Raw genomic sequence first — 13503 nt, forward strand, 5'->3', positions numbered from 1 at the left:
CCAAATATTTAAGTTCCCAGTATCTGGCAACATCCAGATATTCCTCACGGTTTCCTCCTGTGCACAAGGAGCTGCAGAGCCATCAAAGACTGAGGATATTTTGGAAAGGTTCAGCCCCAAGGCAGCTCCAGCCCCAACCCTTAAAGCACCAGGGATGGGGTGAAAATCAGCCCCTTGGGTTTCCAGAATGAGCTTCCCCTCAGTGGGAAAATCAGGAACCCGAGCCCAGGGCGGAGCAGAGAACATGCTTTATTGAGGAGCAGGAACAGGACAGCACATTCTACCACACCATGGGAACAGGGAACAGCTGCTGCAGGAGGATGGCCCTCTCTTCCCTACTCCCCAAGGGATCTAATTCCCTGGATATCCCGTCAGGATCTGTGTCAGTGACAGTGCAGAGCAGGGCACAGACAGGAGGTTCAGTAATGCCCACAAGGTCCATGCTGGGGACTGAGCAGGAAGTTTCTTTTCCTTTTTTTTTTTTTTAAATTTTTTCCAGGACAGACAACCAACAGAGGAGCAAGAGAGAACTCTTCCAGGCCAGGATGGGGCAGTGGTTAACAGGGAATGGCTCCCACCTGCCAGGACACTGCGAGTGCTTCATGTCAGAGCCTGTTCCGTGAGGAAGCACTGGAAGGTTCCATGAAATCAGCACTGGGATGGTCCCAGCCCCTACCCCGAGCTTGTCCCTGATTTTAGTCCCACTGGAGCCATACAGGTGGCACAAGGACAGTGGTTACACTGGGAAGCCATTGCAGGAGAGTTTCTTCTGGTGGTGCTGGTGGGAGAGAGGAAGTCAAAGCTTATTATTTTTTTCTGTTTGTTTTACAAAGAGAAACAAGGATGCACTGCCAGAGGATGACCCATCCCACAGCTCCCTGGAGCACAGCCTGGGCAACCCAACAACTCCTGGAGTTTCTGTGGCTGTTTGGACAAGGTCAGCCAAAATCTGTCCAAAGTTTTTGTTTCTTCAGTCTAGAGGGGAAAAAATAACCCTCTCCAGCACGAAGAGAGCCACAGTTCAAGGAGGATTGCTCTGGGAAACGTGTCTCCACAGAAATACACTGTTTCTGTGTAAAGGGACTCACCAACTCCAAGAGATAAAGGAGGAAAAACAGGACTTACAATGAAGGGGTCTCTCCAGCAGGTGTGAGAGCTGCAGGATAACGGGAACATCTCGGAGCAGGGTGTTCTCACACCCTCAGCCTTCACTCAGCAGCTCGCTCAGGGACAGGCAACTTCTGCCTGTACATCATTAACTACAAAAAGACCTATGGAAAACTGCTGGAGAGGTGGAACATTATCCCATCAAAACTCTTTCAGGCCTGGAATGGCCCAGGACTGGCTAAACCACTGCAGGTTGGTGTAACTGCAGCTCAGTGGAAAACCAGACCCTCCCCAATTATCTGACCTTGTCCAAAAGCCACAGGAGTGACTCCAGTGCTGAGAGCTCCAGGAACCTGAGGGAAGGAACAACTGGCTCACAGGACACGACACAAGCTCACTGGAGCAGGAACAGGAGGGTGAGACCAGTGGCTGGACAGGTACAGTACCAGTGTCAGAGCTCCTGGGCCAGCGCTGCTGGGGGTCCAGTACAGATCCAATCCTACAGATCCAATCCTACAGATCCAATCCTACAGATCCAATCCTACAGATCCAATCCTTGCAACCTCATTGAGGCCGAGACATCAAAGTTCCTCAGAACTGTGGCAGCACAACGATCCAGGCCAGGCCAGTGCCAGGGGGAGCTGATGTGTTGGGGTTTGGGGGTACTGCACCAGCCCACCACAACAGCAATGGACACACAGAGATCCCGGGGAACTTCTACTGCTGGGGGTCACTGGCTCCAGGACAGAGGGACACTTAGGTTCCCTTGGGAGGGGTCCATTTCAAACAGCTGGGATCCATGATCTTATTGCTGTTGGATCTCTTGGCCTCTTTGGCTATCCACTCATCAATCAGGTCCTGGGGGGACAGCAGGACAGGGCAGGTTAGAACACGTGGTCCAGGCAGGGAATTATCCCCAGCACAATGTCACAAACCCAAATCCAAAGATCTGGAGGTGACTCACCCACCCACTGCTCAAAATAACACCAAAACAACAACAACTCCTCCACAGAGCTTTCCAGAAGCCCTTCAACCCCACTGACAAAGTCCCAGGGAGGGGAAAACAACAGGCAAATTTAGGGATTTATAAACCACTGGTGAGGGAACAAACAGGACTCATTCAGGATTCCATTAATTCCATTCACTCGTATGTCAGAGCAGGTCTGGACTGGATTTTGGGAAAGGTTCTTCCCCCAGAGGATGGTTGGCACTGACCAGGCTCCCCAGGGCAGTGGGCACGGCCCCAAGGCTGCCAGAGCTGCAGGAGGGTTTGGACAACACCCTCAGGGCCAGGGGGGATGTTGGGGTGTCCTGGGCAGGGCCAGGGGTTGGGCTGGATGGTCCTGGTGGGTCCCTCCCAGCTCAGGATATTCCATGTCATCCACTTGCCCAGTGAAGGGCAGCCATGGTGAGGACCATGATGGGAATGCTGATCCATTGCTCCCACAAAAAGCCACTCACAATGAGCAATGTTATCCCACACACCAAAGGCAGGGCAATAAAGGTTATTTCTGCACTGCTGAACAATCAGGTTGGACACCCAAGTCCTATTTTATCTGGAAATCCCAGTTCTCCCCCACTGGAATGAGAAGGCTGGAAAAAAACCCAGCAAAGGAAACCCTGATTTCAGCAAGCTCATAATTAACAGCTAAATAAAATCACAGGGATAACCCTCCCCAAGCTTACCTGTCTTTTCAGGACCAGGTGTTTTCCCTTCCAGTACTTGAGCATCTGAAGGGCCTGCAGGGTGCTCACAATGTCCACGGGGTTCACTGCAGTCTCCTGGCTGATCTCTGCAAAACACCAGCAGCTCTGTTAAAACAGGAATGGATCCCTCCACAGTGCCCCCAAACTGCTGGGGTTTAATCAGGAGTTTTGTGTAACTCCTTTGGAAATGAGATGGGAAATTCCCTGCATGGACTGGGGAGGTACATCCAGCACTGCAGTGCTTCAGTGATATAAATCTCAGGATTCACATTAATAAGGTGCAATCCTCTGGAAGATGTAGTTCTGCCTTTTCAGGACTACCCTGATAACCCTGTGAAGTGCCACACACTCCCAGGTCACACCAACAGACTACTAAGAGTCCAAATATTCTTAATATTGGCTCCTGGAGCCACTTCTCTTTTTAAAATTAACACCCCAACGTACAGGCAGACAAAGCTCTCCACTGAATCTTCTCACAAATGTGTTTCTTTTGAAGAAGAAGCCAACCCATGCTTTCAGAACACTGCAGACTGACTCATCCTCAGTGGTGGCAGCGCTGGAAGGGGCCATTCCCGACTCCAGGAACGTGCTGCTCCACAAACACCCGCCCTGTGGCTGAGGGGGATGCACAGAGGACCACTCCAGGCTCATTCAGCTCCAAAGCTCACCTTTGATGGAGATCTCCTTGCCCTGGAAGTTGTGCAGGTACCGCAGCAGAACCTCCTTCCAGTAGCTGCGGTAGCTGATGAGCCCCAGGTCAGACAGGGGCCGCTCAGGGGAGCCCACCTTCTCCTCGACTTTGGACAGCAAATAACCTGGAAACATCAAAAAAACCCCTTTAAACTGCCCAAACCACGGAAAGCACTGAACCTCCACCAGATCTGTGAGACTGGCTGGTGGGATCCCTCAGAATCCCCCTCCCCACGTACTGAAGTCGATGAGCATTTTGCCGTAGCCTTGTCTCATGTACTGAGGCATTGTCAGGATGCAGGAAACGTTGTAGTTGAGGAAGGAATTCTTCTCCTGAAAAACAAGGAGCAGGGAGGATGAACAGGCCTGGGTGTGTGCAAACAGTGGGGATCCCATAATCCCAGCAAGCCCAAGTGGCTGATCCAGCACCAGGGAAAGGAGGGACAGCAGCAGAACCTGCCTGACCCCCAGGAACGTGATCCCCTCCTGCCCCAGCCTGGTCAGGTGTCTGACTGCACCAGCCACTAAACTGGGGGTTTGCTGCACAGTTCTAATCCTGGGATGGCTTCAAACTCCTGGGTCATGGAGTTGTAGACTCATGGAATCATGGAATGGGTTGGGTGGGAAGGGACCTTAAAGCCCCTCCAGTGCCACCCCTGCCATGGGCAGGGACACTTCCCACCAGCCCAGGGTGCTCCAGCCTGGCCTTGGACACTCCCAGGGATGGGATCAGATCGTGCAGGTTTTATTTCAGAGCATTTTTTTTTAGCTCTTTATTCACTTGTGACTCAGGTGATTTCACCCACACAGTTTAATTTGGCAGAGCACTCTCCTACCTATGGAATTTCTCTGGCTGAAGTATCTGAACAAGTGCATTGCACGACACCACCACATCCAGAAAACAATCCCTTTTTCTGCACTGCAGAAAGAACAACCAGGAAGGAGGTTTCCAGCTCTTTGTTCAATCCCTGCTGCACATCAGTGGCTCAAACACAGGAAGAGCCAGACAATCCTGGCTCTTTTTTAGGCAAAAACAGTGGCTATTTTTTAGGCAAACAGTGGAGAAAAGTGGCTCCTACTCTAAGCTTGGCCAGTGACTTTGTTGTGGGATCTGCTGAAGTTACCTGAGGAGGAGAAGCTGAGATATCACAAAGAATTTTCATTCCTTTGAGTCCTTTATAAAAAAAAATGTTGACTAATAATGTATTTTTCTCTACATTTCTTTACACTTTCTGTATCTTGCTTCTGCTTTTAACCATTCTGCTTCCTGGCAACAGTCATTCCTTGGAGCTGATTTGGGTTTTTTTGCAAAGGAATTGGAAAAGATGGAGCAGCAAAGCACCTGCAATCCCTGCAGCAAACAGCACAAATCCTGCAGCTCAGGCTGGAAACTTTATCTGTTCCCCAAAGCAGCAAACCCTGAGACTGCAAAAACTCAGGGGGTTGGATTCAGTGCTGGTACCTGGGGGCCTGAACCTCATTTTGGCGAGGTGGGTAAGGAAGGTGTGTGTGTTTTCCACTCACCTTGGAGAAATATCCTATCAGGTGACAGCCAGTGTTGTCAGCTTCTGTCATGACATAGAAGAGGAAGGGTTCCACATCATAATACAGGGTTTTGTGGTCCAGGAAGAGTTTTGCCAGCAGACACAGGTTTTGGCAGTAGATCTAGAGGCAAAGGAGCAGGATACATGTGTTTATTCCAGTAAAATATCCCAAGTGGGGATAAAACTGTACATGGGAAGTGATGAGAAAGTCCTCAACCATCTGAGAAACGACAGAGCAGCTGGGCCAGGAAACAATTCCCTTTGGGATGGCACTTGGAAAGCTTGGTTTCCAGTGGAATGGATGTTTGTGATCTCAGGCCCTGAATGCCCAAAGCATCACCCCCTCAGAGAAGGGGAGCAGAGACTGGGTCTCCCTACTGTGCCAATCCTCCAAAATCATCTCTGGCAACTGGAAAAGCCTCCTCCCAGCTTCCAGCCTCTGGGATTTGCTCCTTTGTCCTTTCCTCTGAGACTTTCAAGGCTGGACAAAACTGGACAGGGCACAAGTGAGGTGCTGAGTCTGCAGTTTGAGATCCCTTCAGGGCAGGGCTAGGGAGGTCACCCCCAGTCAGTCAGGCTGCTTCCCACCCTCACCCAAATTCGACTGAGCATTCCCAGAGAATGGGAGATGGGCAGGAACAATCTGTTGAGGGAGGCCAAGCACAGAAATCTCCCCATTGACTCAGAAAGGGATTTCCACCCCCATCTCCAAGCAGACGGAACTGCTGAGGCACAGCAGGGCTGAGGAACAACCACGGTGAAAATGCAGCAAAAACTCCCAAAGAATGGACAGCCCAGACTCCCTCCTGAGACTGGGGGAGAGAGGGCCAGGGGCACCCTGGGTCTCTGCAGGAAGAGCAGTGCCTGCTGTATTTCAAAGCTTGTCTCCACACCCCTGATGGCCCCAGCCTGTTACCTTGTTCTTCTTCCCATCCACTTCGAACACGGAGATGGAGCCCTTGCGGTAGACCTCATCCCCCGGGGGATGTTTCCAAACACACTTTGCCTGTGCCAGGAAAGCAAAATCAGGGTGTCACTACTGTCTGAAGGACAAAATCAGGCTGTCACTACTGTTTGAAGGACAAAATGAGGGTGTTACTCCTGTTGTAAGCACAGAAGCAGTTACAGCAGCTGCTGACAGACCAGAAAACCCGCAGCCTTCTCACCTCCCACAGCAACTGAGCTACACCAGCCACGGTTTAAATCTTTTACAAGCTAAAATCAGACTTGAAACTCAAGGAAGGAGCTCTGGCCTGGCCCTTACCATGTGCCTACGCAGGATTGTCTGGCTCTTCATGTACTTGAGGCAGAACTCACACATGTAGAGGCGGCCCAGCCGAGCGTACTCCTCGGGGTAGGGGGAGTGGTACCACGTGTCCAGCTCGTAACGACCAAAAGCAATGGTTTTAATCATGTTGCTGCCCTCGGTGATCTGGCCCTGCAGCCTCAGCTTCTCCTGGGAAGGGGAAAAAAAAAAGAAAAGGGACCCGTTTTCCTCAGGGAAATCACGTCATTCAAGTCTTCTGAGTCCATGTGAATGCCTTGCCATGGATGATAAACCCTTGTCATGGATGTGAATCCTGATCCACAGGGATAGGACACAGCCTAATGCTCTGCCTCAGATACACAACTGTAAATGGAAAGGATCAAAGGCTCTTTTGGTTCCTCCCTGGAGGTGGAATAAGGCTTTGGGAAGTGCCTCAGGAGCTTCAGCAACACAAGGTTTTGAGCTCCATTTCAGTCACTGGCCAGTGCCAGGGTGGCTTCTGTTGCCACCAGCCCTCAGCCCCCCTTCCAGCAGGGGAAGGTGCCCATTCTTTCCCCAAAACCACCTGTGGAATGGCACTGCAGCATTCCTGCCTGCAGCGCTCAGCTCCAGCTGCGCTTCCAGCGGGAAGTGCCTCGGGATGAGTGGCACTGAAACACTGTCCTGGTGTCAGTGTGCTGACCTGGCTGGGCTGCAGCTGCTCTACAAACTCGGATTTCTCTGCACAAATACCACAGACCCCAGAAACTTCCACATTCCCACAGATGTGAGGTGTGTTGTCACACGTTTGCCGAGCTCAGTCTCACCAGGTCCTCGGATGCCCGTGCCTGCGCCCTCCGGAACAGCTCCAGGTCGTACTCACTGGTCAGGTTTTCCAGGAGAGGTTCCCTGGTGTTGCCATAGGTCTGTCTGTGCTCCTGGAACAACCAAACAACACTTCTGCTGCCAGCCTGCTACCAAGCTGCGGGATCTTGCAGCTTTTTTGGCTGGGAATGCTGCAGGATGACTGGGAAAGCCAAACTCCTGCTCAGTGGTTTCGTTCCAGACCGGAGGGAAGGAGGGAATATTCAAAGTTAGTGCTTTTACCATGTATTTTTCCTTTTGCTCCTTGCTCAGTCCTGAGTTCCTCTTCTTCCTGAGCTCAGCCACCTTCTCCTTGTATCGCAGCTGCCTCTCTGTGGGGGCCTGAAAAACCAGGGGTGGGGTCTTTCACTGCTCCATCCACTCCAAACATTCCCATTCCCACCCCCAGGACCTGTGTCCTGGCTCTCATTTCATGGGGTTTGCTGCCTCTGAACCAAATCCTCTGTTAATAACAGGGCCCAACACAGGTATGTAAAGCAGGATATTTGTCTTCCTACCACAGCCTCTGCCAGAGCACCTCAGCCCCACAAGACAGGGAGCACTCCTCATGGAATGCTTAATCATGGGAAGAGCTCCGAGCTGACTCATCTTGACTCAAATCCAACACTTAGGAGCTGAAAAATGTAATTCCCCTGGTTTGGTTCTTTTCTGTTTAGTCAGAGTCAAATTGCAGTTTACAGTTCTGCAGGAATTCTTTCGTCCTGCACATCAAAGCCCCTCCTGAGAACGCTCCAGCCTCCTCTGGCATGACAGAGCTGCTCTCCCTGCCTGCTCCTCACTGAAGGGGGACAGGGAATTGCCTTTGCTGAAACACACTGGAGGTGACAACGGCTGACAGATGTGGAGAAGGGAGGTCAGGTCAAACCCACGGATCCTGGGAAGCGGCAGCTGAGGCTTTCCCAGTTTTACCTGGTGCCTGGTGGCGTGTCTGTTGTTGTCATCCTGCCTGTGGGCCAACATCCGCTCCTCAATCTGCTTATCCCGGCTCTGGGCTCGCACCTGGAACCCAAAATTCACCCGTCAGTGCTGCAGCAAACTCTTGTCATCCCTCTCCTCCTCCAGGTGAATGTTCTGAACTGGGTTTTACACACAAATGCTGCTGCCTCACAGCCAAAGACATCAGCTTTGTGTCCACTGTCAGCTCTGCTTCCTGTTCAAAAATTCTGAATCTTGGCATTTTTGTCCTACAAATCCCCCAGAAGGTAAAACAAGGCCAAACACTCACCTTGCACTCATCTGCTGAGAGGTTGTGGTACAGTGGGCACCCCGAGATGGAGAAGTGCCTCTCGTGTTTCCCGGTCAGGTGTCCTGCAGAGGGGCACAAAAACAACCCAACTCGTAAGAAATAATCAAGAAGAGGTTTCAAAACTCTCCCAGATCCCCCACACGAGCAGGCTCAGTGGGATGGAAGGAGCAAACTTCCTGCTTTGTGGCAAAAGGAAGGAAAATCTTTCTCAGGCTGCCCTCCCTGCAAGCAGCCAGGTATGGTGGAGCAGGAATTTGGGGCTGAAATCTATTTCTGGCAAAAATCAGTTCCCTGCCTGCAAGACTCTGCATTTTCCTCCCACACCTGGGCTCATCCTCCTATTTTGTCCTTATCCTGTCATTCCCCGTCACTCCTAGGCAGAAAACACCTCCAGGAATAGCCCTGCAGATACACCTGCATTTAGGCTTCATATCCCACTTCTCCTTAATATTCCTGCTCCTGATTAACTCCATGGTTTTCAGGGTGTATAACTCAACTTGGAATACCACAGCCAGGAATGCAAAGCCCAACAGATCGATCCTGGAGCTGGAATTACCTGAAGAGTCAAAACCAGGAGTGGGATATTTCGTGTTGGAATTACCTAAGGAGTTACAGCCAGGAATTACCGAAGGAGTTACAGCCAGGAGTGGGACAGTCCAGGCAGGAATTACCTAAGGAGTTACAGCCAGGAGTGGGACAGTCCAGGCAGGAATTACCTAAGGAGTTACAGCCAGGAGTGGGACACTTCATGTTGAAGTTGTAGCTCTCGTGGAAGCGGCGGCGCTTGGGCCGGTGGGAGAGGTCGCTCCCGGAATCCTTCATGGACATGTCCTTGGCAATGCTCTCGTCGTGGGACACGTTGGGGCTGGAGATGTCGATGTCCGACTCCGAGGAAGGGGCGTTCCCGGTGGGAGTGCGAGGGGGGGACTCGTCGTGATCCGCTGCGTTTTTAGTGTCTGGAGAAGGACACGGATGACGAAGGGGACGGATGTCACAAATCGGGGAGAAGGCTTTGAAAGACACACCCGGAGCCCAGAGCTGCTCCAACCCCCGGCCCTGGGGACACCCTGGGAGGAGGGCTTTTCCCAGAGCTGTCCCCGGCACGCACCTCTGTCCGAGAAATCCACCACCTGCTCGGTCTCGGAGCCCGAGGAGCGGGTCTGGCGCAGCGGGTACTTCTTGGGGGTGACGGGGGCGGGCTGCTGCTGGCTGCGGGTCACCCTGCGCGTCGAGTACACCGGCTCCTCCGCCCCGAACGGCGCCGGGTTCCGCACCGGGCTGGAGTCTGAGCCCGGGGAACGGGGAATTACACCCCAGAACCAGCAGGGACTGCCCAGAGAGGCAAACCCTGCCCGGCCCCAAACCCTGCCCGGCCCCAAACCCTGCCCGGCCCCAAACCCTGCCCGGCCCCAAACCCTGCCCGGCCCCAAACCCTGCCCGGCCCCAAACCCTGCCCGGCCCCAAACCCTGCCAGGCCCCAAACCCTGCCAGGCCCCAAACCCTGCCAGGCCCCCAAACCCTGCCAGGCCCCCAAACCCTGCCAGGCCCCAAACCCTGCCCGGCCCCACAGCCTGCCAGGCCCCAAACCCTGCCAGGCCCCAAACCCTGCCAGGCCCCCAGATCCTGCCTGGCCCCCAAACCCTGCCAGGCCCTCAAATCCTGCCTGGTCCCCAAATCCTGCCTGGTCCCCAAACCCTGCCTGGCCCCACACCCTGCCCCACACTCTGCCCGGCCCCAAACCCTGCCTGGCCCCCAGATCCTGCCTGGCCCCCAAACCCTGCCCAGCCCCACACCCTGCCCCGCCCTACAGCCTGCCCGGCCCCCAAACCCTGCCCGGCCCCCAAACCCTGCCCCGGAGGAGGAGGAGGAAGACCTCTGGAAGAGCAGAGTTCTATCCTGCCACTTTCACCACTGCCCTGGCCTTCCCAGATAAAATCTCTGGGATTTCACCCACAGTGAGCAGTCTGGAATTACATCAGCTTTCTCGGGACTTAATCACCTAATTAACCAGTAATTATCAAGCAGCTCCCTTTGGAAAGCTGAAGATCCGTTAGTTTAGATAAGAACTATCAGTGTTTAGATAAGCCTTAGGAAAAGCTTCCAGTGTGGACCTGGATTTGGGATCTGGATTTGATTTGGATTTGTAGCTGATCTGGGATTTGGATTTGTGTGTGGGTTTGTGATCCTACACTGCTCATAAGAATCATGGAATGGTTTGGGTTGGAAGGGACCTTAAAGCTCACCCAGTTCCAACCCCTGCAGTGGGCAGGGAATATATATAAAATAATTATTTTGCATTAAAATAAAGCTGTCCTAACCCAGGAATATCACAGACATTCCACACACACCTTCCCTCTCCTTTTTAAGATCTAATACGTGATCACACACATGTATTTCTTATCTGCAATAAAATTGCAAACCATGTTTTTTTTTCAATCAAAGTGTCTACAAGGAGCAATGGAAATGAGTTTTTATCTGCTGTCATTTCCTCCTCGTCATGCCAGATGGCAACACATGAACTAACAGCCAAAAACTGCCCACACTAACACTAAAAAAAAAAGAGGTGGACTCATTCCATGTCTCCTTTTACAGCCTGGGTGCCAAAGTAGGAGCACACAAAATAACTGCCAATATTTGGTAGTGTCTATCGCACAGCAGGGGCAGCACAGCACAAAAATACATCTCCCCTTGGGGCACAGAACCCCCCAAACAAACAAATAAAGGAAATAAACCCAACTTTCACCCCTAAAGCCCCTCTCCCTCGCTTGGCTCCAGCACCAAAGGAATGGAAAGGAGATTTTTAGAGTTCTCAGAAAAATGAGGCAGAGCTGGCTGGCAGTGGAATTATGGGGTTTGACTCCTCCTTCCCTTAACAATTTGTCAGCTTTATCTTTTGAACAGAGCACACTCATGTTTTGGTTTCCATCACCTTTAGATTATACAACCCCACCTGTACAATATGTACGTGTAAAGGTGCTTATTGCTGTGCTAATAACAGCCAAAAACATGAATACAAATTCCTGTTTATGTTTAAATCCTACACGTTTAGGTTCTAAACACAGAGTGCACCGAGCCTTTATTTTTTGGTAAGGAGGCTGAATTTCTTTTGGGTTTTCGAAGCAGAGCCTTTACCTTGGGAGCTCTGGCTGAGCCTGGCCGAGGACCGTGTCACGCGGGCGGATCGCCGGGACGTGCCGTCGCTCTCCGAGCTGTCCGTGTGCTCGGGATCCGTGGAAAAATCGGAGTCCTCCGTCCCGTCCGAGCTGCTGCCCGCGTTCCTCTGCAACGGCACAGCCCACACGTCAGCAGGGAGCACCTCGGCTTGGATATGGCAGGAAATATTTCACGGGATCGCGGGATGGTTTGGGTTGGAAGGAGCTTTTAAAGCTCATCTGCTCCCACCCCTCTGCCATGGGCAGGGTTCAGCTAACCCAGGCTGCTCCGACCCGGCTGGGACACTTCCAGGGATGGGAAGGGATGTTAGATAGGTAAATTCAACTAAAAATGTATTGGTTAAATAAATATGCAGCGTAAGCGCCTTTAAAAATAAAAAGCTTCTTGCAAACTGATCCCCAAGGAAAAGTCACGGGAGCGCCGGGCTTTATGAAAGCCAAAGATGGTGTTGGGTCACAGGTTGGACTCGATGATCTTGGAGGTCTTTTCCAACCTGGGATTCCGTGATCTATTTTTTCCCCCATGGGGAAGGTTCCCACCTCATCCCAGACACCTCAGCTGGAAGGGCTGGGGTGTCCTGGGCAGGGCCAGGAGCTGGGCTGGATGATCCTGGTGGGTCCTTGCCAACCCAGATTATTCCATGTGCTGTGTCCAGCTCATCTTGTCCCTCCAGCTGCCCCTTTTTATTATTATTTACCACTATTATTATATTTTACTTTGTTTTTTATTATCAAATTGTTTTTATCTGAACCTAGAAGCTGGATGGTAAACACTGAGGGGAGGGGGGGGATGAGGGAGCGGCAGCGCGGTGCTTAATTTCCACCTGGGTTTAAACCACGACGCGCTGAGGGGACAACCAGAATGTCGTTCGGGGCACGGTGGGATCCCCGGCGGGACTCGTGTGGGGGCACAGCCGTGAGGGGACGGCGATGGCGGGCGCTGTGAGGGGAGCGGGAGGAGAGCGGCCCCCATGAGGGGAAGGGGGGGGGAGGCCTCGCGCCGGTGGCGGGAGCGCGGCCCCCGCGCCGCTTTGTTTTGCACCCAGCGGAGCCCTGCCAGCCTCAGCCAATCGCAGCGCGAGTGGGAGGGGCGAAAGGGAGAATCCGCCAATGGCGGCTCGAAGAAGCGTAAAAGGCGGGGCCCGCCGCGAGTGACTGACGGCAGAACCGGCCTATCAGCGCGACGCTTGCTCCCACGGCAACATCAACCGGGGGGGCGGAGTTAGATATGGGAGGGGGACAGGGCACGCGCGGGGAGGTGACCGTTGGGGGCGGATTGACAGCCGCGAAGTTTAATCAGCGGCAAGCCCGGCACTGCAGCTCAACCAATACGCGATCAGCTCTACGGCGGCCTGCCCAATCGGAAGCGTCAAAGGGCGGAACCCGCTGCCAGCGCAGGGGAGGGGGAGAGGTAGCCGTTGGGGGTGATAAGTGACAGGCAAGGTGGCCAATCAGCGCGCGGCGTGCCCGTGCGGGAGCCAATCAGCGAGCGCGGGAGGCGGGCGCAGGGGGCTCAAGGCCGCTATTTTCCCCCCAGTTTTGTGCCCGTGAGAGGCAGCGGAGGGGCCGGGGAAGGGTAGAAAGCTGCGGGCCAAGCTCGTCGGTACCCCCCACCAGCCGCCTCCCCCGCTCCCCGGCCGCGCTTACCTTTCTGCGCTGCATCCTGGGCGGGGGCAGTGAGCTCGCCTGGTCCCCGGCGCCCGCGGCCCGCGAGGCGGCGGTGGCCGCCGCCGTGTTAGCGCTCGCGGGCTCCGTGGTGACAGCCGTGTCTCCCGCCCTGCGGCACGTCTGCTCCGGCGGCGCCAGCCCCGCTCCCGCCGCTTCCAGCTGCCGTTCCCTGCTCGGTCCCTCACGTTTCCGCCGGGACGCGGCCCACACCCCTCGTCACGTGACCGCGAGCCATCT

The 13503-nt window shown here is 53.6% G+C and overlaps 1 protein-coding gene across 2 annotated transcripts; it reads right to left on the reverse strand.

The window, feature by feature from the left end:
- Window positions 1-233: 233 nt before the first annotated feature.
- On the reverse strand, window positions 234-13459 carry KAT7 (lysine acetyltransferase 7). 2 transcript variants are annotated; one of them, XM_051803524.1, is made up of 15 exons: window positions 13246-13459; window positions 11558-11705; window positions 9534-9710; window positions 9142-9381; window positions 8405-8487; window positions 8089-8178; window positions 7402-7500; window positions 7122-7232; window positions 6313-6504; window positions 5965-6054; window positions 5029-5169; window positions 3744-3837; window positions 3483-3629; window positions 2794-2900; window positions 234-1965 (listed from the first exon to the last, which is right to left on the reverse strand). In XM_051803524.1, exons 1-15 carry the CDS (start codon window positions 13258-13260, stop codon window positions 1864-1866), a joined length of 1836 nt encoding a protein of 611 aa, XP_051659484.1. In that variant the 5' UTR covers window positions 13261-13459; the 3' UTR covers window positions 234-1863. The 2 variants fall into 2 exon arrangements, with proteins under 2 accessions (XP_051659484.1, XP_051659483.1); XM_051803523.1 differs by having other exon boundaries at window positions 9097-9381; window positions 13246-13446.
- Between the last annotated feature and the right edge of the window lie 44 nt (window positions 13460-13503).

The sequence above is a fragment of the Manacus candei genome, unplaced genomic scaffold (assembly GCF_025592945.1).
Source record: "Manacus candei isolate 608988 ecotype Guabito, Panama unplaced genomic scaffold, ASM2559294v1 h1tg000058l, whole genome shotgun sequence".
In the NCBI taxonomy this organism is placed as follows: domain Eukaryota; kingdom Metazoa; phylum Chordata; class Aves; order Passeriformes; family Pipridae; genus Manacus; species Manacus candei.